The sequence below is a fragment of the Eptesicus fuscus genome, chromosome 12 (assembly GCF_027574615.1).
Source record: "Eptesicus fuscus isolate TK198812 chromosome 12, DD_ASM_mEF_20220401, whole genome shotgun sequence".
NCBI classification, from domain to species: domain Eukaryota; kingdom Metazoa; phylum Chordata; class Mammalia; order Chiroptera; family Vespertilionidae; genus Eptesicus; species Eptesicus fuscus.
In genome coordinates, this window is record NC_072484.1 from 10,854,419 (window position 1) to 10,880,005 (window position 25,587).

Sequence of the window (25,587 nt, forward strand, 5' to 3'; positions counted from 1 at the left end):
GGGTGATCAGGCCGGCGGGTGGGGGGCAGTTAGGAGTGACCAGGTCGGCAGGGAGGGGGCAGTTGGGGGTGACCTGGCCAGCAGCGGGGGGCAGTTAGGGGCGATCAGGCCAGCATGCAGAGGCAGTGAGGGGCTATCAGGCCGGCAAAGGGGGGCAGTTAGGGGTGACCAGGCAGGCAGGCAGGTGAGCGATTAGGAGCTAGTGGTCCAGGATTGTGAGAGGGATGTCCGACTGCCGGTTTAGGCCCAATCCCCAGGATAGGGCCTAAACCGGCTGTTGGACATCCCCTGAGGGGTGCCGGATTGGAGAAGGTGTGGGTTGGGCTGAGGGGACCCCCCGCCCCATGCACGAATTTTGTGCACTGGGCCTCTAGTGTATAGAATAATGGGATATCGGCTGTATGGATTCATGAAATGTTAACTTAGCCTCCTGTGGTATAGAATCATGGAATGTTGGCTGTATAGACTCATGGAATGCTGACTGAGCCCCCTCTGGAATAGAATCATGGAATGTTGGCAGTATGGACCAGGAATCAAACCCAAGACCCTTCTGTGCTTGGGCTGACACTCTGACCATTGAGCAACACTGGCCAGGGCCTGACCTGAACCTCTTTAATGTCAAAACTGGACCTTGGTAGACAGAAAGCTATCTGTAATCTTTGCCGCACTTATTGTGAATATACATAAGCTGGAGGAAATATTCAGATTTTTTGCTTTCAGAGTGCTCCATCCTTCTCAAGGAGTGTTTTGTAAATATTCAATGTGTGTACCATATTACCTTCAAAATTCTGAGATTTTCTAAATTTCAAAACACATCTGGCCCTAAGGGGTTTGGATAAGGGATGGTGGCCCAGTACAAACTATCTGCAATAGTTCACTGCAGTGAACACCTGTGGCAGAATCTTTTCCCAAGTTGGCTCCTGGTCAAGAGCACATATCTGGGTTTCAGGTTTGATCCCTGCCCCCGGTCATGGTGTGTGCAGGAGGCAACCAGTTGATGTGAGAGAATCACATGCTCTGGAGAAACTCTTGCCCCGATGCCAAGGATGCACACAGAAGGGCGCTGTTCCAGTTATTATGGCTGTGTAACATTCGCTCCGAACTAAGTGGTATAAACCATAACCATTTTGTTATGCTCATGGATTTGGAGAGGGCGCAGTGGAGACAGCTGCTCTGGACCTTTTGCTGTGGAGACTTGAAGGTTGAGGATGACTTGGCAGTTGGGATCTCTGCTGGGGCCACTGACCAGAGCACCTGGGCTTCCTCACAGCATGGCAGCTAAAGGCCAATCAACAAGTCAGAAGCTGCATTACTTCAGAATGTGTGTAGTGCCATTTCCACTTCTTTTTATTGACTATGAGTGATTCGCAATCCCACCCAGATTGAAAGGTAGGGGCATTAAAGAAAGTTCTAGAAGAGCATGGAGTTGGGAAATATTGTTGAGGCCAACTTGGGAAAAGATTCTGCCACAGGTGTTCATTGCAGTGAACTACTGCAGATAGTTTGTACTGGGCCGCCATCCCTGTATCCAAACCCCTTAGGTTTGACACTAAAGAGTTCAGGTCAGGCCCTGGCCGGTGTTGCTCAATGGTCAGAGTGTCAGCCTGAGCACAAAAGGGTCTTATGTTTGTTTCCTGGTCAAGAGCACGTTTCTGGGTTTTGGGTTTGATCCCTGCCCCTGGTCAGGGTGTGTGCAGGAGGCAACCAATTGATGTGAGAGAGACACATGGGTGTTTTTTTCCCTCTCTCTTTCTCTCCCCCCCCCCCCCGCCGCCTACCTTCTACTCTCTCTGAAAAGCCCTAGAAAAAATATCCTCATGTGAGGATTAACAACAACAACAACAAAAAGTTCAGGTCAGGTCAGGCCTTAGTGCCAAATAAATTGTGAAAAAACTTTTAGGTTTCAGATTTTTTAGATTTTGAATTGTGGCTAAGGATCTATGTATCAGTAATAGTGAAATATTTGATATAACCTAATTAGACATCACCAGGAGAAAAGGAATTTAAAAAGTGTGGCCTAATTATATGCTGAAATACTACCCAGGAAGGAAAATGAATAAACTTAAGCTACATGTTTTATTGTAGATATATGTTATAAAAATAATGTCAAGAGAAAGCAAGTTGCAGAAGAGTATATTTGTAATCAGTCAGGATAAGCCAGGTTATGCAGTATTGACAAACAGCCCCTATATCTTAGAGGCTTAAAACAGAACATAGTACATGTTCATCACTGGCCAGATGGAGTTGGGCGAGTTTCCTCTCACTCTGGAACCCAGCAGTTGAGGCAGCTGCTCTTCAGGAAATTGATGATTATCATGGTCGAGAGAAAAGAGTGGCAAAGGACACACTGTTTTTTGAGTGTGTGTGGTTTTTTTTTTGGCACATTGGTTCTTAAAGCTGCTGGCAGATAGTGATGCCTGTCACTTCCGCTCTGAGCATCAGTTTCCTCGAAAAGGCGGTGCTTAACCACTGCCTGCCTGGAGGATGAACCTCATAGTCAATGCACAGTCAATTGGCATTTCTGGCATGGAAGCACTCAATGCTAAGTAAGGCTCCTGGGACCTGGAGAGCAGTTATGCTCATGTCAATGATCTTTATCTGCTGACTGCCTCTGGGAGTTTGAACTGAGGTAGTCATTGCTCTGTGATGTTATCACACTGCTGGTGATTAGTATTTATGCATTGTGCAATGGCTTCCTCAAGACCGGTGCCTGGAAACTTCTCCAGTAGAGTTTGAAAGGGTGGGCAGGACACACAAGGCCCAACATGTGCTCTCCTGGCATTTCTCCAAGGGACCTCACTTGCTTTAGACTACTCCCCTCCTCTAAAACCTTCACGTGCTCCCTGTGGTCCACAGGAACACGTGTAAGAATAGCGAAAGCTCCCATTGATTGAGCACCTGTTACATGGCGGACACTTTATAGATACCATCTCAAATCCTCACAGCAATCCCGGGAGAAGGGAACTGTGCGATCCCTATTTCACAGATGTAGAAATGGAGGCTCAGAGGGGTGAAATAACCAGCCAAGATCACAGAGGCAGGCCTGGTTAGTCACCAGATCTTTCTGACTTTGGGGCCTTGGCTGACCCACAGGGTCAGGCCCTCCCACCCCTGCCTCACCCCTCCCCTTTTCCTTTTCCTTGGAGGGACCTGCTGCTCCAGCCAGGCCGGCCTCCTCTCAGTGCTCTTGAGCAAGCCTGTTTCAAAGACCATCTAGAATCTCACTGGACACCTTCCCTGACTGCCTGCCACCTGAGTCCTGCCCTCATGGCACTGTACCAGTTACTCACTTTCCTGTTCGTCCTGTCACTGGCTGCGAGAACCACCCCTGCATTCGCTATGCCCTGCCTATGCTCGGTGCACACCTAATATTGTGTTGGCATTCCTTCAACAATTATTGAGCACCCGTTGGGTGCCAGGCACAGCGCTAGATGCAAAGATGCAGCAGAGAGGGAAACAAAATCCCTGACCTCATGAACTTATGTTCTGATACGGGAGACAGAAAACGAACAAAGAAACATACATATGTAATATAAATGTCAGGATGAAAAATGCTCTGAAAAAAACAAACAAACCTGGGTAAGGAAATAGAGTGATCTTGGATGGGAAGAAGGAAGATATTTTAGAGGAAAGGTCTCTTAGAAGAAATAACGTTTGGGCAGAGATAAAAGTGCAGTGAGCTTGTTTGACTAATGAACTGAATAGTAAATGAATAAATGGACAAACGCATAAATGCAGGCTTGAGTGAGTTGGAAATGGAATGTGGAAGGAAGACACTCACCTCCAACATCTTTTTGCCCTTCTTCCATTAAGAAAATAACAACTATCTTTTTCAATGCCTTGTTATTTCAGATGGGACATGAGTAGAGATTGGTCAGCAGTATATAGTCCAGACGTGGGAAGGCCTGCCCATCTCTTTCCTTAGGGGAACAGATGAATTCCTTGCCCACCTAGGCTAAGGTAGAGGTCGATGGTGAGGGAATCCAACTGTAGAGGCCATTGGTTGTTTTGAGTTGGCTAGATCCTCATTGGAGGATTCCTTCCAAATTGGAGCCCATTTTATATCAACCAAAGGGACCAGATCTTTTTCCCTGTCCCAGGATGGACAGAGGTACACGAGTCCCTGAGAGCTTTCCACCTCCCATATGTTGTAGAAGTCAGCCCAGTGAGTGTCACGTCACAGATGTGCAAGTGATGGAGTGAGGGCGTCCAGGACCTGCATCCAAGGCCCGTGCCGAGCCGCCTTTGGCTTATTTACAAGAAGCATCTCTTCCCTCCGCTCCCAGAGCAACAGCTTCCTGGCTTTACCCCCTTCCCCTGTGTCTTCCTGGCAGAGTCACACTCTCTACCCTGCCATTCAAAGTTGTACTTCCTCAAGGCTCAGTCCCAAGTGCCCCACCTTTTTCTCAAAACCAGCTGACAATGGATGGTATTGAGGCGTGGTTTTTATTTTCATTTCTCAAAAGATGTAAGCATATTTTCATATGCTATTGGCCATTTGGATAGCCTCTTGGATGAGATGCATATTTGTCTCTTGCTTGCTTTCCCCCCTCTTTTTCCTTATTGGATTGTTGCTCTTTATAATATTTTGGCTATGAGTTCTTTTTCACCTCTCTCTATATTTGTATTTCTTCTCCTACTTTGCCACCCACTTTTTTCCCCTTAATGGTGTCTTTTGATGAAGAGAAATTCTTAATTTGAATATAGCCCAATCTATCAAATCTTTCCCGTTTGGTTTGTGTTTGTGTCCTCTGACAAGTCTTTGCCTACTCCCAGGGCATGAAGATATTCTATGTTTTTGTCTAAGAGCTTTTGTATTTGATAGTTCATATTTAGAGTTACAATGCACCTTGAATTGCTTTTGTGGGAGGTAGCAGTGAAGAGTCTTTTTTTTTTTTCCACATGGAAGTCCAATTGACCTATTACTAGCTCAATTAAACAAAGCAACATTGCATGGTGGTTAGATGGGTGTTCATTGTACCATACTTGCAACTTCCCTATAGGTTTAAAATGTTTTAAATAAAGTGTTGGGGGGAAATTATGAAAATAAAGACAGAGGGACTGTTGTAGATAAACAAATAGTAGAAATACTTCCAAATGCAATGTGTAAACTTTGATTTGATACTGTTGAAAAATAAACAGCCATAAAAGACATTCTTTTTAAAAATGGGGAAATTTGGGATGAACCATATTTTATAGGATATTATGACATGATTGTTCATTTTCTTAGGTGTGATGATATTATTATGTTTATTTAGGAGAATGCAATTTTTCTTAAGGTTTTTGAAGTATTGAGACATGAAATACCAGTAAGGCAGCAACTTACTTTTAAATAACTCAGAAAAAAATTGTACATATAGATAGATAAAACTAGAAAAATGTTAACGATTGTTGAATCCAGATGAAGAGTGTTCCTTGTACTATTATTTAAAGTTTTCTGTATGTTTGAAAATGTTTATTGAAGAGATGGTAGGGGAGAGGCCGATGTGTGGGCCAAACAAAAAGTGGTTCAGGTCAGCTTATTTCGGGTCTAGGGCCTTGTCTCTGCTCTCTCGCTTATTCCACACCATTTCACAGATAACAAATAGAAGCTCAGAGGGGTTAGTGATTTACTCAAGGTCATACAGCCATTTGAGATCACGCCAAGATTTGAACCCACATCTGTCTGAGTCAACCCACATCTGCTTTTCTTTTTCGTTGTTTAAGTCTCTTCTCTCCCATCTCATTCCCCAGGGTTGTTGGAGCTGGCGAGAGCTATGTGCATTTACTACATGTGCCAGGCTTTGCATATATTACTCAAATCCTCACAACAACCTGATGTAGATGTTACTAATAACATCCCCCATTTTACTGAGAGGCACAGAGAGGTTAAGTTACCTGCCTAAGGTCATTCAGGTAAGAATGGAAGAGCTGGGAGTCAGAGAACCTGGGTAGTCTGGTTCTACAGCCCTCACTTAAAGGGTCAAACACTGTGAAAAGTATAAATCAACTTTAGGAATAGAATGCAGGCTATCGTTGGTTCTCACAGAATACCTGCAAAATCCTCTCTACTCCTGACTGCTTCTGGCATTCCAAGACAGTCCCCCCAGGTTCAGATGTGTCTACACAGGGAACACTTGCCTCCTCAATTCAGCTGTCAGTTTCTTGAAGCTGGGGCTGGTTCTACTGGCCCTGGCCATGAGTTTCTCTACCGTTGAGATCTTCTGGCCTGAGCTGATTGAAAAGTGATGTTTTAAATATGGTCTCACACTATCCTATCGAGTAGGATGCCAATTTGCCTGCAGAATGAGAATTAGGGGCCAGATGGAATGCTGAGGCAGTTACAACCTAGTGATCAAGGATCTGCCTTGGGAGACAGGTCAATTTTGATTTGAGCCCTTAAGGTTAATAACCATAAAATTATTTTCATTGCTACTTCATAACTGTAATTTTGCTACTGTTATGAATCGTAATGTAAATATCTGTGTTTTCCGATGGTCTTAGGTGACCCTGCTAGTGGTTCTCAACCTGTGGGTCGTGACACACAGGTTGAGAACCGCTGCTGTAGAGACTAAGACCATCGGAAAACACAGATATTTACATTATGATTCATAACAGTAGCAAAATTACAGTTATAAAGTAGCAACGAAAATAATTTTATGGTTGGGGGTCACCACAACATGAGGAACTGTATTAAAGGGTTGCAGCATTAGAAAGGTTGAGAACCACTGGGTTAGGTGAATTGCTCCTCCCTCTAGGAGTCCCCCTCCCCCCCTTCTTCTTCATCTCCTTCTCTTTCTCCTTCTTCTTTTTTAACCATCTATATATATATAAAGCCTAAGCGACCATCCAACCATTCTATCATCCAACCGGTAGTTATAACACGCAATGACCACCAGGGGGGCAGACACTCTGATCGGTAGCTATGACACGCACTGACCACCAGGGGGCAGATGCTGAACGCAGGAGCTGCCAAGCTGTGGTGACTTGGCAGCTGCGGTTTTGGGTGAAGCACCAGGAACCAGAGAGGAGGGAGTCTGATTCCAGGGTGCGTCACCCAAGAACTGCCCTCTTGCAATCTGGGACCCCTCAGGGGATGTTGGAGAGCTGGTTTTGGCCTGATCCCCGCAGGCTAGGCTGAGGGACCCCACCAGTGCATGAATTCATGCACCAGGCCTCTAGTAGGAATAATAAGAGTACATACCTTAGGGATGTTGGGGGGATGTAATGAGATAAGTAAAACCAAATATCTCTCAGCATGTCTTCACATTGATCACTGTTATCATTACACTCCTTATGATTCTGTGGGATGTGGACCCTGCTTAGAATTCCAGCTTCATCCCTGCGCTCTCCCTGTCTTACTAGAGTCAACCTGGGGACAGATCAGGCTTTTTAACCTCAGGCCTTTGCACCTGCTATTCACTCTTTTATGTCTCAGTTCATATCACCCGCTCAGTTTGGCCTTCCTTGACCCCAAGGGCCTGTCTCCTGTTTTCTCGTGTTCCTATCACTTACCAGTACCAGATATTATGAATTGATCTGTTTCTTTTTCTCCTGCCATTTGAATGTAAGTTCCAAGCAGACACAGACTTTGTCTGTTTTGTTCTTTGTAGCCTCCCCGGCATCAAGAACGGTGTCTGGCACGTGTCTGGCATTCCATAAGTGGAGAATTGAATGAATGAGTGAACGGGTGAATGAATGAACGTGCATAGCGAGCTCCCCATCTACAATCCCAGACCTTGCGTGGCCCTTGGCGACCAGCCGCTTCAGGCATTGCAGATGGCCCCTCGGGCTCCCGGGTTGGGGGTGCCCAGGCGCGGAGCCAACGCGCCCTTGAGCGACGCTCCCCGAAAGCCTGGGCGGTGGCCGCGCCCGGAGAGGGGCTGTCGCCATTTGGCGACGTCCCCCGCGTGCCGCCGGTCAGCGGGCCGGCCGGGCGTGAGCGCGCGCGCGGGTCTCTGGCTCCGGGGCCCGGCGGCGCTGGCCCCGCCCCTCCCGTCCGCGCCGCCCGCCCCGCCCCGCCCCCGCCGCCCGCTCCGCCCCCGCCGCTGCGCTCCCTCCGGGCCGCTCCGGCCCCTGCTCGCTTCATGTGTCCCGGCCCGCGGCGGCCGGCGGCTGGGAGCGGCGAGGCGGCGGCCAGTGGCGGCGGGCGAGACCCGGGAGGTGGTGGCCGAGGCCCAGGCGGCGGCGGCGGCGGAGGCCGAGGCGGCGGCGGACGGGAAGCGGCGGGAGCAGGCCCGGCCCGGCCCTCAGGCGGCCGCCGGCTGCAGCATGCGCGTCCGCCGGGGGCTGCTGCGGCTGCCGCGCCGCTCGCTGCTCGCCGCGCTCTTCTTCTTCTCGCTCTCGTCCTCGCTGCTCTACTTCGTCTATGTGGCGCCGGGCATAGGTAAGGCGGGGGTCGGGGGGCGCCGCTGTGGCCTCGAGGGGACCCCGGGAACCCCCGCCTCGTCCTGAGAGGACCCCGGCCCGCGCTGGATCCCCGGCCCGGAGGCGACCCCGAGCCTGGAAAACAGAAAGCTTACGGGGACCCCGGCCTGGCCCTCGGGAGACTCCAGGACGTTCCCGCCCTCTGCGCCCCGAAACTCCCTCCCCACCCCCGCCGCCTGCTGCCCTCCTAACCCCATCCCCGTGCGAGCGCGACGCGCTTTCACGCAGCCCTCCTCCGTGCCGGGACGCCCCCGTTCCCGCCCTCGCCTCCCTAGAACCCTCACTTCCCGCTTCTCGGCCCGAGAACTCCCGCGCCCCCAGCCCCGGGGTCCCCTCCGGCCCCCCGTTCCTGGCAGTCCGTGCACCGAGCCGCGAGACCCCGTGCCCGGGTCTGGAGGCGCCCCACCTTCCTGGTAGCCAGTCCATCCTCCCCCCCACTCCTGCCTCCCCGTGACTAAACCGTTTCCTGCTCATCACCCTACCCTTTCTTCCCTCCACTTTCCCCCTTACACCCACCCCCAGTCCTCCTCCCAACACACACATTCTCTCCTAAGATCGCTTTTCTCGCCCGGTGGCACCCCCCCTTCCCGTGTGGACGTCCACTCCCCATTCAATCCACGAACCGCGTGAGCGTCCTGGCCGGCTCCCTATCTTTGCCCCACCCCGCCCCGCCCCGCCCCGTCCACCCCCAAGGGCACACTTGTCACTGCCTACCCCCCGCCTTCCGCCTTCACACCCCTCACTACCCACCACCACGTCTCAAAACCTCACACCCTCTTCGGTCCTCTGCCACAGTTTCCTCCTGAGTGGAGACTTCAGATGCGGTGGGCGCTTTTCCTTTTTCTTTCACTTCTGCCCACTCCTAGCCTTGATGGTAGAAGGATTCTCTGGTGCCTGCTCTGGGGTCAGAGGGGACATTTAAATTGGCCCTAGAGAATGAGATATGATAAGGGCCTTGGGGAAGTGGTGTCAGGTGGGGAGGAGGAGAATGGAGAAAAGATGGGATGGTTACTCATTCTTCTCCAAGGCGTGTCCTTTAAAGGAAAGACAGCCACTGAAGAAGCTCCCTGCCCAAGACTTTATAAGACCACAGAGCAGACATCCAGGACGTGACCAGAGATTAGGAAGAACTATAGCAAGAGGGTTAAGGTCAGAGGACATTGAGGTCAGACTTGGGTTTGAGTCCCTGGCCTGTATGACCTTGGGTTAGTTATTAAACCTCAGTTTTTCTCCTCTGTGAAATGGGATACTGATCCTAAACGCATAGGGTTTTAAGGATGGAAGTAGATAAATTTCCTTTTAAAACACTTATCACTGTACCTGATGCATAGTTTTCATTTAAAAAAAAAAAAAACACTTTAGAAAGAAGGGAGTAGATGGAAGGTTTCAGGAATGTGTTTGCCTGACTTGGCATCACCTTGGGGCGCTAGAGAAAAACTTCAGTTGAGGGTGAAAAATGATCAGGAGATGTTGAGGGTGGGGCAAGGAGAGTAAATTCTAGTAGAAAAAGTGGATTATTTGGATGTTAGGAAAAGGTTGATGGTTTAATTAATTATAGAGAAATGCCCTGTAAGATTGTAGTAGTGACTAGTGCCTGTTGACTTATCAACACGGAACTAGCTAAATAGAGAAGTTTCTAGATGGAGCAGGAGATTCTCCTGATTTTTTTTTAAAGCATATTTCACTTGATGGTTTGTACTATAACTAGGTCTAGGAAGATAGTAAAGGCAACATCAGATTGCCCTAGCAGTTTATGAGGTGTCTTAGGAAAAGCATCCAGTAGATAGGAGTTTTGGCAGAACAGGAACAGGTTGAGTAATTAATAGAATTAATTGAGAATAGTTCATTAGCATATTGGATATTAGACTCTGATAAAAATGGCTGTGAAATGATGGATTTGGACCTAGAGGCAGTCTTGGAGCCATAACCCCTTTTGTGAAAGTGACAGGTTATTTCTGCTGTGGGTGCATAAATCAGCCATATCTAAATGGAAAAATGTATCCCACTGGGATAGCAGTCCCCCTTTTGATTAGAAGAATTAGAGGCCTTGCCCAAACCGGTTTGGCTCAGTGGATAGAGCGTCGGCCTGCGGACTGAAGGGTCCCAGGTTCGATTCCGGTCAAGGGCATGTACCTTGGTTGCGGGCACATCCCCAGTAGGGGGTGTGTAGGAGGCAGCTGGTCGATGTTTCTCTCTCATCGATGTTTCTGACTCTCTATCCCTCTCCCTTCCTCTCTGTAAAAAAATCAATAAAATATATATAAAAAAAAAAAAAAAGAAGAATTAGAGGCCAAATTCTCCAACAGAAATGGAACTTATAAACTTAATTAAAATTCCTTAGTGGTAGATTTTTGGGTCATTGGAACCCCAGTGAAAAGTGATGGGCTTTTACCATGCTTAGATTCCTTTATTACTAATAACGGAAAAGGCTGTCAAGCACTTAAATTTTTCAGTGTATCTCCTTAAATGTAAGTCTTCTAAAAGGCAGATCTGCTTAGGATTTAAATTCTGTTAGTGGAAGAGGATGTGGCGTGGTTTTAGGTTTCATGAAAGCATGGTTACATTCAGCCAGTTTGGTGGTTTTTACTTGGCTTTCTTGTTAATGAGCTTAATTTTTCAAATGACCAGGTTTGGACAGTGGTGTGGCAAAACTTTTCCAAAGGTTCAGGCAGTCTAGAAAACTAGAAGGTTTTATGTGCTTTGGAATATGAAGACCTTATCTGAGATAATTATTAAAATGAGCTTAGAAAATAACATTAGGTCAAACCAAATGAAATTTCTGTTTTTGCAGGGAAAATACAGTTGTATATAATGGCAGTTTGGTATGGCTCAACCTAATCTACTTCCAAGTAATGACAATTGTTTTCTGGCAGAATGGAAAGTGTCAGACTTGTATTTCCTTCCAGGTTTAATTTTTTTCCAGTCCTCGCTTTTGATTTGCTTTATATACCCTGTGGCCACATTTTGCTCAAGGGCTAAAGAGAAACCATCACTCCAAGAGTGTTTTATAACTGTATTCAGAAATAGGTAGACTTGAATTTGAGATGAGAAAAATCATTGTTGGTTATAAAAGTTTTAAAGTTGTTCCTATCATATAACCCAGCCACGATTTCACCCTAGCCATTAACTTAGTACTTTTGAGATATAATGTCAGCTTTTAATATCAGTGACTCATAGTTTTAGAGCAAAGGGAAATTTTCCTGGACCTGAGGTCATCTGAAATGGGGTGATGGTACTATTTGACTGAGGAGATTGGACGTGAGGAAAATTACTAAATATGACGATAGTGTATTTGTAACAAATACAAAGTACTCTTAGCTACTTTAATATCCCCATCCCAATCCAAATAGTATTTTTTAAAACATGGCTTCATTGGACATTATGTTTTTGTTGTTAATTCAAAAGTAATGTTCTTTTTTTTTTTTATCAGCAGTTTAAAAATAGCAATGAAAAGGATGGGGCAGAAAGTTTGATGGAAATGGTGGATTTGAAAAAGGAAGAGGAAGGTGATAGGCTGATAAAAATGCCTCCTTTTTTTCTAGTCCTCTCAGCCCCATAGCCTGAGTGATTCTTGTTTATTTAATCACTAATTTTACCTGCACTGTTGAAATCTCCCTGTTCCTTTCAGGGTTCTGAAGAAAACTTTGAACTTATTTATGATCCTTTACCTTCGAAAAGACCTAAGAGCTCAGAGTACTTCCATATTCCAGTCTGACTAGGTCTTTTAGAAGATACGTGAGCCGAAACCGGTTTGGCTCAGTGGATAGAGCGTTGGTCTGCGGACTGAGGGGTCCCGGGTTCAGTTCCGGTCAAGGGCATGTGCATTGGTTGCGGGCACGTCCCCGGTGGGGGATGTGTAGGAGGCGGCTGGTCGATGTTTCTCTCTCATCGACGTTTCTAGCTCTCTATCCCTCTCCCTTCCTCTCTGTAAAGTATCAATAAAATATATTTAAAAAAAAAAAAGATACGTGAACTATTTATAGATGCATATATGAAGTGCTGATTTAAAAAAACTTTAATAAGTCTATGATGCCATCATATGGGAAGGTTATATTGAGTTTAACTGACCTTTGCAAATTGTTAAATGTTGCCAATTTTGAGGGAGTTGCCTTTATGCATTGATGAAATTTTATTAATTGCAGCTCTGTCATTTAAACTAATTTTTCTTTTGTCCTTTGATTATTGAAGAAAGGAAATGGAGAATAGTTTTTCCCTTTTGGCCTGCTTAGTTCCAAGAAAAGTTTGATTTATGGCTGGCTTTTGGAAAGCAGGAACCAGTAATTCTAATCCCACCTGACTTGACCAGATGACCTTGAGCAAGTCGCTTGGTTCTCTGATCTTATACTTGGCACGAAAAACAAAGCTGCTTGAAAAACTAGGACTACAGCTTAGTCAAAGTGTTAATGAGTTGTTTTTATGTTTGTCCAGTGTGAAGAAATTGTATAGAAAGTTGTTTACATATAGAAAGTTGAGAATTCATTCACACTCTGTACAAATATTTGACCTAAGATTTTAGATAAGATGCATGTTTTATATAATCAAAGGTAACTTTTTCTAATAACCACAGAAAATTTCAGATTCCCCTCAGTTTAATATTGTATGAAAATAGCCTTTTGTCATTGCTTCTCACATGAAAATGCGCTCTAAATGCCTCAATGCACTTAGTTCCTGAGCTTTTCTGGAATGAAATAAATGTGGTGAAATGTGGGTTATTTTATTTTAGAAAATTAAGAAGCCTCACCCTGTTAAAGACACTCCCTCCCTCCATATGTGCCTGCATATGCACACTCACATATTTTCTTTGAGTATTACGTCATGTCATTCTTCTTAGAAGGCTGAAGTTATAAATCTGAACAGTACCCTTTTGACCAGGACTTTGGTCATGTTTTATGTTCTCTTTTGCTATGTTGGAAACAAGGTCATGGATTTGGAGTTGAAATGTCTTTAACAGTGAAAATCTGCTAGACTTGGACAATCTTTGGAGGCAGCCGTTCAGACAGTATCAGTTACTTTTCCAGGCCATCAATATTCAAGCCAGTAGACAATTCTGCTCCAATCCAGTTTCCTACCCTGTGCTTGACAGGCCAGAGGGAGCAGCGTAAAATAAATCGCCAGGAAGGAAGGTCTCTTTGTGTTGCCATGACTCTTTAGAGCTCTCAAGGGAGTAGGAATTCCAAAGCCAATAGAAGCCAAAATGCTACTGACCTACTTGCCCCAATTTTACAGTTTTTTAGATCATGGAAGGTAGGTTGAACACATGGAAGCATAAAAAGCAAGCAAAACTTTAGCAAGCAGAAAGTGAGGAATGTGATGCTGCTGAGGCCTGTCAAAGAAATAGAGAAAACTGGAGGTTAACGCTGGTCATGATAAAAGATAATCTGAAGCAAACAGATGGGGTGTTGGCCTAAAAGAAATTATTGGCGCTATCACGAGAAGAGGGAGGCTTGTGTGTACTGTTAGTGAAAGGGCAGTTACTCTTTAGTTTCTATTACTAGCCAAAGAAAAGAATGTGTTTCTTTACACACTGGTAGGGTTTTTTATTTTTGTAGAAGGTTGTGAGAATATTAAAGGAATTGAAGATCTGTGGGTCAATAATACAGTATTTAATACAGTATTTGAGTATCTACCTATCTATCACATTGCCAACTATGGGAGTTATTTGAATTCTAGACTTTTGACTGCTTTTTAAAAATAGATGATCATATAAACCCATGTCGAGTCATTAACTTGCCAAAAGCAGAAAATTATAAGATTACTAGACAAGATTACTCACAAGAAACAACTGCAAAAAAATAGAAGATAGTATGTAATCAACTGCTTATTGTATGATACCCTAATGGCACAGGTATTCATTCCTTTATTCAACAATTTTTTGAGTGTCTCCTTTTATCAGCTACTCTTTTGTGTATTGGGCAGTCTAGAAATGAATATGGTGGAACATTTCTGGATATTCTTGTCCTTGTGGTACTTTTATTCTAATGGGAGACAGCCAGTATACAAGATAATTTCAGATAGTGGTGGGAGTGACTGAGGGACTGTTTCAGATTGAGTGGTTAGGGAAAACCTGGTTGAAGAGGTGATATTTGACTTGAAAGGGTAGAACCAGTCACTCACAGGTCTGGGGGTGGTGGTTGGGGTGGGTTTGGGGGGCACTCAGCACATGTAAAGGCTTGAGTGACGGTGACTGGATTTTGTGAGTAGTAGGATATGAGGTTAGAATGGTAGGAGGGGTCAGGACCCTGTAGGCCATGGTAGAATAAGACTGAACTTTAATTTAGAAATCAGCCAGACCTGGGTTTGAATCAGCCCTGAGTGGGCAAATCATTTTCAATTTTATCTTCCAAATAGAGTATTACTCTTTTTCTGAGTGTTGTAAGAATTAAATGTAATACGCATGTAAAATGGCTTAACATAGAACTTGACACAAAGCTCCATATTTTTAATTATTATTTATAACCATAGGAGATGTCCTACTAGATGTAATAGTAGTATTACACCGCGAGTTAGGAGGATTGGGCTCCATCTGACTTTACCAGTAACTAGATATAAACGTTTACTTATTTTCTCATCTCTGAACTTAGGTAATTGGACAGATTCTAGGGCCCCTTCTAGATCTGATATTAACATTATTCTGAGCAAGTGTGAGTTGAACCTTGAAGTATAAAAAGGAATAGTGACTTCTGTCACTATTAAAAGACACCCCATTAAAAAATAAATTCAGATTTCTCATTCACTTCGTCTCCCACCTCTAATGAAATACTGAGCTGTAGATTCTGTGGTCCTGCTGGAACGGTGCAGTGCTTGTAATCATCAGACTTCACAGTTTCACTTTTAGGGGTGAATGGCAAAGTTCATACTGCAATGCTTTTGTTTTAGGACATATGAATTTCTGTACTGAAGTCTATCTTTGAAATTGTTGTGACAAAGAAAGGCAGGGGAAAAGAAAATTGTGTTTTCTTGGTCAAAGGGAAAAATTAAAAGAATTTTATGGAAATATGTTTTGGATGTTAAGATTCCCCCCTCCCCTTTTATCTTCTGGGTAATCCTTTTAAGTTTCAATCTGCTAAATCAGTCCTTTTTTCTAGCATCACTCTTTTTCTTTTAAGAATGAAATAGAGCCCTGGATTCAGCTCCTGCCCCATCCTCAGTCCTCTACTAGTAGGTAACTGGATGTTACATGAAAATGAATTTTACATTTTGACCCAGTAATTCTTTTTATATTGTGGCTTTATACTGGAGAACATTCATACCTCCTGCTGATCCCATGAATTCAGTGTTTTCCCAAGCATGGGAATCACACTGAATAATTTAAAGTGCTATCTCTTCTCGAATTCCCCCTTTGCCTCCCTTCTTTTGTTAGTTTGAGTAAGCAATTATTAGACTCTAGGTATTGTTCCTCCTCCTTCCCAGGTTACAGAAATATGCAGGTACTTTGCAGCAATCAGAAGGAAACCTGGTCATTGTTTCTAAGGTACCTTAGTTACTGTCATCAATTATAAACAGTGCTCTGAGGCAATTAGTGGCCTAATTATGAAGATGAAAAATGTTGTGTAGCATCAGGTACAGGAAAGTGTACATTGTCGGAAAGCTCAGTGTTGTGTTTCAAAACTTAATCTAGGGTATATTAGTGAGCACAACTGTTTATTATTATTAAAGAGCTGTAAAACATTTAAATACCAGCAAAAAGGGAACGTTTCTTCACCCTTCAGGTGGTCCTCAAAGTATGATTAATAGACATGTAATCTTTTGCTTAATTCTCATGTTGAACACCCCTAAACTTTGAAAGCTGGAAAAACGGGACTTTTTTTCCTCATAGAACTGCTAATTGACCCATTTTGAGAAGTTCTGCTTTTAGGTGCCAAGACTAAATTGTATTCATGATTGTGATGTTTATGTTTTCTGATCAGTAGACTGTTGGCTGATGAAGGTCAGAAAATAGTGTTTTTCTAAATGTGTTGTGGTCATGTTTGTGTAGTTTAAAAAAATCTTTTGTTCCAGTACAGAAAAATGACAAAATTGCCAATTTAAGGAAGTTAAACCAGATGGAGCAAAGATGATAGTAGACTGGCTTTAGGATTCTTGATGTACTTATTTTGAATCTGTGTATTTTAAATAAAAGCATTTACTCTTTAAATTTTTTTTACTCTTTTAATTATTTAATAAAAGCTTATTTTATCCATATCCTCATGATTTATAGAGTAATGATAGGGAAGTTTTCTGGATTGTAATTTCTTTGTGCCTAATAGTGCCTACTATATTATATGCACTTAATTATTCAGTGATGTGAGTGAATAGACTGTTTGCCTGGGCAAGTTAGCCTCTTCATTGTTAGATTGCATTTACAATGGGGGAAGGAATGCTTCCTGTATTAATTCTGATTTTGAAGTGACTTGGTATTCATTTTGCCCCAAACTACTTTGCACTTTTATTTTCCTTGCTGTTTTGTGTGTGTGTGTGCGTGTGACAAAATCTATATAACATAAAGTTTGCCATGTATTTTGATAATTTAAGTGTGCAATTCAGTGGCATTAATTACATTCACAATGTAATACAACCATCACCACTATTCTCATCACCCTAAACAGAAACTCTGGTACCATTAAGCAATAACACCCCCCCTCTCCTTCCCCCCCGCCAATCTAGTTTCTGTCTCTATGAATTTGCCTTTTCTGGATACTTCATATAAGTGAATCATATACTATTTGTCCTTTTGTGTCTGGCTTATTCCACTTAGCATGATGATTTAAAGGTTCATTTATGTGGTAGCATTAGCATATGTCAGAACTGCATTTTTTACGGCTGAATAATATTCCATTGCATGTACTCATCTGTTGATGAACACTTGAATTGTTTTTACTTTTTGTCTCTTGTGAATAATGCTGCTATGAATTTTGGTGTACAAGTATGTGTTTGAGTCCCTGTTTTCACTTCTTTTGGGTATATACCTTGGAGTGAAATTGCTGGGTCACATAGTAATTCTATTTAATTTTTTTCAGACCTGCTAGGCTTCTCCACAGTGGTGGCACCAATTTACATTCCCAGCAGCAATGTATGAGAGTTCCAGTTTGTCTGCATTCTGGCTGACACAGTTGTTTTCTTTTTTTGAGTAGAGGTATAGGCACCCTAGTAGGTGTAAAGTGGTAGCTCATTGTGATTTTGCTTTGCATTTCCTTAACGACCAATACTCTTGAGCATCTTTCCATGTGTTTATTGGCCATTTGTATGTCTTGTTTGGAGAAATGTCTATTCTGGTCCTTTGGTATTAAGTATATTTTTCCTTCTGGTTCTGTGAACACCAGCTGATAATTCTTTATTCACCAGAGCCTCCTGTTTCCCCATGCCTCCTCAGTCCATAGCACAGGCACAAGATGGTAGGTAGTGATGAGAAATGGGCTGCCAGGATGGTCCCTGAATGACTAGGAGGTGTGTGATGTCAGCACAGGATTCCGCCCCCCCCCTCCCCGCCCTGTTTCCTTCAAAACATTATCAGAAAATGAAGAGAATGCTAAAGAATGAGGAAATAGAAAAATATAACATGTAAAACCTGCTGGACTCCTGCAACTTGTGTGATAAAATTTGACAATTTGACTTTTTGTTCCTGGTATCAGTGGAACTTCAAAAGTATTTATCTAAATGTTGAGTGATAATGGTAGTGATTAAAGATAGGTAGGTACTTAGAAAATTTTTATATTTGGGGGCCTGTGATAAAAGAAAAACAATTACAACTTGGCTTTGCATTTGCCTGATTTGGCTATTTTCTTAGAGTTTTGACTGATTTTATGCTCCTGGATGGATATGTTCAATTGGGGGTCAGTTCAGCTGGTGTTCAAGTTGGTGTTAAAATCCCTTAATTGCCAGGAATACTAGCAAATATATTTTAATTGTAGACATTTAAGACAGCAAAAAAAATTTTTAAATTTTTGAAAGGACATTTAGTTTAATGTCTTACCCCACTGGGCCCATTGGTTGTGCCAGTTCTTGGCAGGGATTAGTGGTAGTGGTGGTGTTCATATTTATAGGGAATGTTTCTGCTGTCTATCTCCCGAACAGAGTTATAATGACGGTGATGAACAATGACCTGAGTTTCTTAATAACAGATGGTCTTGGGACCAATGGAGGAGGGATGCATTTATTTACATGCTGAGGTCTCTTCCCTTACATCTTGAAGAGTGTCAGACTTAGAAGACTGGTACTTAGTAGGTACTCAGGAAGTACCATATTTTCCGGCGTATAAGACGACTGGGCGTATAAGATTTTCCTGGGTTAAAAAGTCGTCTTATACGCCGGAAAATACGGCAGTCCAATATATCTAATCCCATCAATATAGTCCAATATACCGTATTTTCCGGCGTATAAAACGACTTTTTTAACCCAGGAAAATCTTATACGCCCAGTTGTCTTATACGCCGGAAAGTACGGTATTTGTCTGTCATGATGAGTTTTGTCTCCTACTCTTCAGTGGCTCTCATTGCTCTTAAGATAAAATTCAGCCCTGGCTGGGTTGGCTCATTGGATAGAGCGTTGGCCTGCAAACTGAAGGGTACCGGCTTTGATTCCCATCAAGGGCACATGCCCAGGTTGCCAGCTCGATCCCCAGTGGGGACGTGCAGGAGGCAACTGATCAATGATCCTTTCTCATCATTGATCTATCTCTTTCTCCCTCTCCCTTCCTCTCTGAAATCAATAAAAATATATTTAAAAAAAAGATAAAATTCAAACTCCTTATTTTACCTTATAAGGCCTTTCTTGAGTGATCTGGTCTCTGCCTCCCTCTCCAGCTCCATTGTGCTATTTCTCTCCCTTTCCTCCAGCCTTGTGGGCCTTCACCTGGTTTCCAGCACAGACTAGCCTCTGTCCTTTTCTTTTTCACTGGCTGACTCCTATACTGCTGCCCATCCTCAGACCTCTAATTCATTGTAAAATCCGTGGGCCATGTCTCTCTTCTTTTAATCCTTATCCGAGGATATTTTTTCCCATTGATTTTTAGAGAGAGTGGAAGGGAGAGAAGTATGGGAAAGGAGAGAGAGAGAGAGAGAGAGAGAGAAAGAGAGAGAGAGAGAGAGAGAGAGAGAAAGAGAGACACATTGATTGGTTGCATTCACATGCACCCCTATGGGGGATCGGGTGGGGGTGAGAGGAGGGAGGAGGGAGGGAATGGTGATCGAACCTGTAACTGAGGTACACGAGGAATTGAACCTGAGATCCCTCTAACCACCACTGAGCCAAACCGGTTAGGGCATGCCATGTCTTGTCTCTTGTTCATTGTTGTAGCTCTAGTGCCTAGAACACTGTTTTGGCACACAGTAGATGCTCAATAAATATTTTGTTAAGTCAGTGAAGTAAAGTTGAGGCAGGAAATCTGAGGTCCTAAAAGGTACAACTAGCCAGTCCCCTGCTCATTTGGCTAAGTTAAAGGTTGATGTACTATTAAGACTTCTCGATGAGAAACGAAAAGGATTAAATAAAAACCTGATGGATTTGTAAAATGTTAATTATAATTGAAAATATGATGCATAGAATAGTTTCAGATCAATTAATCCCAATGCAATCAGATGTTTGGTTATAGGGGGGGGCCTGGTTTGTGGGCAGATGACAAGAAGAAGTTTTAAGTTTTATCCATTTAGGATTCAACATGGACTTTAAGGCTTTTAAGCGCTTTATATCTTATATAGTACTAGAGGCCCGGTGCACGAAATTCGTGCACAGAGGGGGGGGTTGTCCCTCAGCCCAGCCTGTACCCTCTCCAATATGGGACCCCTTGAGGGATGTCCGACTGCCCACCGGGATCGGGCCTAAACAGGCAGTCGGACATCCCTCTCACAATCCAGGACTGCTGGCTCCCAACTGCTTGCCTGCCTGCCTTCCTGATTGCCCCTAACCGCTTTGCCTGCCAGCCTGATCACCCCCTAACCACTCCACTGCCAGCCTGTTTGCCCCCAACTTCCCTCCTCTGCCGGCCTGGTCACTCCTAACTGCTCTCTCCTGCAGGGTTGATCACCTCCAACTGCCCTCCCTTGCAGGCCTGATCCCTCTCAACTGCCCTCCCTTGCAGGCCTGATCCCTCTCAACTGCCCTCCCTTGCAGGCCTGGTCCTTCTCAACTGCCCTCCCTTGCAGGCCGGGTGCCTCCCAACTGCCCTCTCCTGTTGGCCATCTTGTGGTGGCCATCTTGTGTCCACATGGGGGCAGGATCTTTGACCACATGGGGGAAGCTATATTGTGTGTTGCAGTGATGATCAATCTGCATATTACTCTTTTATTAGATAGGATAGAGGCCTGGTACAGGGATGGGGGCCAGCTGGTTTGCCCTGAAGGGTGTCCCTGATCAGGGTGGGGTTCCCTTGGGGCATGGGGAGGCCTGAGCGAGGGGCCTGTGGTGGTTTGCAGGCCGGCCATGCCCCCTGGCAACCCAAGCGGAGGCCCTGGTATCTGGAATTTATTTTCCTTCTACAATTGAAACTTTGTAGCCTGGAGCGGAGCCAAGCCTGGGGCTCCCTCCTCGGCCGGCAGCCATTTCTATTGGGGTTATAATTGAAACTTTGTAGCCTTAAGCGGGTGGGCCCGGCCAGGGTGTGCGGTAAGCTTTGCTTCCCCTGTTGCCGGGAGCAACCCTGGCCTGCTCTCTCAAGCTCCATTCTGCCGCCATTTCTGTTTGAATTTGTTTACCTTCTATAATTGAAACTTTGTAACTTGAGTGGAGGCTTAGGCCTGGCAAGGGCAGGCGGAAAGCTTGGCTTCCTCTGTTATCTAGGAAACCTTGTTCTCTGTGGCTGTAGCCATCTTGGTCAGGTTAATTTGCATACTCGCTCTGATTGGATGGTGGGCGTGGCTTGTGGGTGTGTCGGAGGTATGGTCAATTTGCATATTTGTCTTATTAGGTAGGATGGGTATGATAATCCTTTAAATTGAAAAATCACAAATAAATGTATTAATGATTTATCTTGTATCTAAGCTTGAAATTTAGGTTAAATAAATGGGTAAATGTAGGAAAACAATCAGTCCTCATTTGGTAAGGGGCAGATATAAGAAATCTTATACATTGCTAGGAATCTGGTTTCTGATTTTTAATTACAAAAGTGTTTAGGTTAATGGCTTTGATATTTTCAAATTTATGATAATAGCTATACCTTTATGTCTTGAATATGCTTGTCTTATCTTTAATTTGAGTGGTAGTTTTTGACTAGGAAATGAGAAATTGTTTTATAGTATACTTCTTTCAAGGTTAGATGAGGAAGAAACACTTTCTGAAATTGGAAGTACATATGGATAGTATAGAAAGTAAGTCTGTTATTCATAAATAGCTATATTTAGTGCTCCATAGTATAGGATGGAAGGTGGAAATAACCTTGCCTCTATTGCTAAGATTATCTATATATATAAAAAGGCAGCTACGGTAACGGCCATAACGATCTAACAACCAGTCGCTATGATGCCCACCAGACCTGCGGCCAACCTCAAGGCCCCTCCCCTCTGCCGGCCTGCCCCTGATCGGACTCTCCCACCTGGATCAAGAGCTGGGCCTGTCGACCAAATGCCCCCTCCACCCCCCTCCCCCACTCCCCACCCCCACCCTGCCAGCCACGCCCCCATCAGCCCACCCCACCACGATAGGCCCTCAGCCCCTCCCCCCTGATTATCCCCCTACCCCAATAGGGGGCAGGGCTGCCCAGCCATCCTCCTGCAGCCCCTCGCCCCTGGCTGGCCATGCCCCTGATGGGCCCCCACCATCCTGATCGGCCCACAGCCCCTTCCCCTGGCTGGCCTCACCCTAGATTGGCGCCCCCCACCCCAATCAGGGGCCAGGCTGGCTGGCCAACCACCCATGGCCCCTCCCCCAGATGGCTGGCCCCGATTGGCCGACCGCCCACAGCCCCTCCTCATGGCCGGCCCCGCCCCCATTTGGCCCCCAACACCAATCGGGGCCAGGGCCCACTGGCCAATTGCCTGTGGCCCCTTCCCCAGCCAGCCCGGCCCTGATCAGGGGCCCTGATTGGGCCCTGATCCAGGTGGGACATCTGGGCAACCTCCTCCCAACAGGCCCAGCCCCGATCCCAAATTCGTGCATGGGACCTCTAGTTTTTCAATAAAAGCTTGAGCTTGACTAGTGTCAGGCCGGCACCCATATGTTGCTTTATCTGAAAGGGACAGGTGGAATCTTTCATTGTGAAGTGTGCAGTGTGTGTGTATATGTGCGTGTGTGTGTTGTGTGTCTGTGTCTAGAGTCTGAATGTGTCTGAATGTGAGAGTGGGAGGAATGTGAAATGTTTTGACTTTGGTGTTGGTTTGATTTTCTGTTTCATTGTTGGCTTGGCATGCCTGGCTTTTTCATTCTGGCTTTAAATATCCAGAAATCTTAAGATTTGTGTGAATTAAAAGATTTGAATTTCATTTGTCACTAGGGATAAGAGGTATTTTTTTGGTTGGCTTTATGTTTAAGATAATCTTTTTCCTTAATTATTATTTTTTTTGTTATAGAAAATTTAAACTTACAAAAGTAGAGTGAATAGTGTAATGGACCTCCATGAACAGAGGTAACTTTTTTTTTTTTTTTTACACATATTTTATTGATTTTTCACAGAGAGGAAGGGAGAGGGATAGAGAGTTAGAAACATCGGTGAGAGAGAAACATCGATCAGCTGCCTCTTGCACACCCCCCACTGTACATTCCCTTCACAGGAATTGAACCTGGGACCCTTCGGTCTACATACCGATGCTCTATCCACTGAGCCAAACCAGTTAGGGCCAGAGGTAACTTTTTGATGGGACCTTTATATTTATGAAAAATATAAAGGTGATAGGGCCCAAAGGATCCCCCCAAAAACAACAACAAAGCAAAACAAAAGTACAAGCTTTGGCAGATTTATCTGGGTTTTAAAGCTTTTGGATGATTGGAATTCATTTTTGTTCAGATGTCTTACTGATCCAGTTACTGGAATGAGTATTTCTTAATATGTAAAAAGGGAAGACAAACAGTCTATGAACACATGATTACTGTGATGTTTATTTTATTTTTTAAAATTTTTATTTATTGATTTGAGAGAGAGAGAGAGAGACTGACCTGTTCCACCCTTACCCACACTCATTGGTTGATTCTTGTATGTGCTCTGACTAGGGATTGTACCCACAACCTTGGCATATCTGGATGATGCTCTAACCAACTGTGTTACCTGGCCAGGGCTACTGTGAGGTTTAAAGAAGAGGATATTTGTCAGATATTTGCAAGTCTTTGTACTAGATACGTAATTCAACAGATAAATGCCTCCTTCCCCTTTACATTTCCTTATCACAGTGCTTAGTTGGAACAGAGAGAAAAGGGGAAGGAAAGATACTTCCTGCTAGTATTAGCAATTCTGATGAATTGGTACATGGTAGAGCAGGGTTGAAACAGTTAATTACAACATATTTTTTTCCATTACTCTGTCCTTCGTGTGAACCCTGGAAATGTAGATCTGGAAGAACAAGCAAGGGTCAGCATGTTTGCAAAGGATAAGCCCTCCCATGCTGTGGTGGTACCTGTGCTGAGCTGGAGGAGCAGGTGCTATAGCTGAGGATGCTGAAGGCTCTCAGGTGTCCTGGGAGCAGAGGATTACTGCTGGCGTGTGTACCACCTGTGTTCTTTTGGTTCCCTTGGGCTTATTTTCCTGAGAATATATTGCTAATTTCTGTAGCTATTTACGCCAGCTTTGACCAAAGCCAAGTGCAAAGCTTGCAACAGAAAGAATGGCAAAAATACCTCTTTTAGGACTTGTTTTGGCATAGCTTTTGTGGTGTATGTTTAGTAACATTCCCCAGTAGCCACAAATTAAACACTACTACCAGTTTGAGTATTGTTAGTTCTATTAATTTAATAGTTCTGTTATTAAAATAGCAAAACAGTCTGCATGGATTGAAATTATTGTTTTAGGTTGTGTATTGTATGTGTGAAAAACTGACTCTTGTCATTGTGATACTATTTTTTTTTAATCCTCACCCAAGGATATTTTTCCATTGATTTTTAGGGAGTGTGGAAGGGGGAGAGACAGAGAGAGAGAAACATCGATGTGAGAGAGACATAGCAATTGGTTGCCTCCTGCATGTGCCCCGACCAGGGTCTGGGCCAGGAGCCTTCAACCGAGGTACGTGCCCTACACTGGAATCAAACCCCAGACCCTTCAGTCCATCCGCAGGCGGACGCTCTATCCACTGAGCCAAACCAGCTCATTGTGATACTTGAACAAACACAGATTATTTATGTAAGTTTGTGTCATCAGAAATATCTCAGAATCATGTTTAATTGGGATCTAACAAATGTTGCCACCCTGTTCTGTTGAACAATATTTTAAAACTATAAATCAACTTTAAGAATAGAAAAGGAAATTAAATAACTTATTCATAATCTTTTAATTACAAGTGTTTTCTGTCTCATCTTTATACATACAGATATTTGAAAAATTTGCATCCTAGGAATTGCTAAGCTGAGATAACTGATTTTAGAAGGATAGTAGTAATGTAGTGTTTGTGCTAGTATAACCTTTTACAATTTCTTTGCTATTACATCTTTTCCTGGTTAATTCTGCTTGCCCACTAGAACTCCACATAGTGCCTTGATATAAGGTTATTTTTGGCAAGAAATTCTTGAAAGGAAAGCTATAAAGAAAATGTACTTGTTGTTTTTACCAACATAATGGAAAACTTGGTGGGAAATTCTAGCCCCTTTGTTGACAAGTTGATTAAATCTCATCCCTAAATATTATTAATAAAATTAAATAGAATTTCCAAATTTCTTTAAATGGTCTAACAATGTGGCTACTTTAATATGAATGTATAATATTTGCTCTATCTCCTCTTTTGATTAAATTCTACAAAGTAGAAATAAAGGCTTTTTCAGAAACCTATTTGTACATAGTGCTTATTTTCCCTTTGCCCTGACATCTGTCCTTTTTACACATATCCATCATTCTTTAACATTTCTTTACTTCCTGACATAACAAGATGTTCTAGGCACACTTTGTGCTTTCCTTATCCCAGACCTAGAATCACCTATTTCTCCACAGAACTGATTCTTTTTAGTGGAGAATGGGTGTTTAGAAGTCAAGATCCAGGTGCCAGGTGCACTCATTGCTATTGGAGTGTTGTGGCTTCTAGGCTATCTCAGGGTATAGAGCTATGGAATATATGTATGCATACACATGCACATATTGGC

The 25,587-nt window shown here is 43.9% G+C and overlaps 1 protein-coding gene across 2 annotated transcripts in view; it reads left to right on the top strand.

The window, feature by feature from the left end:
• Nucleotides 1-8,021: 8,021 nt before the first annotated feature.
• B4GALT5 (beta-1,4-galactosyltransferase 5) overlaps nt 8,022-25,587 on the top strand; it is an 80,665-nt gene continuing 63,099 nt past the window's right edge. The window contains exon 1 of one of the 2 annotated variants that reach the window (XM_008141164.3): nt 8,022-8,365. In XM_008141164.3, the coding sequence (XP_008139386.1) occupies nt 8,251-8,365 (115 nt within the window). In that variant the 5' untranslated portion in view covers nt 8,022-8,250. Of the gene's footprint in view, nt 8,366-13,600; nt 13,651-25,587 lie in introns of those variants that run through there. The other variant, XM_054723609.1, reaches the window with a different exon arrangement.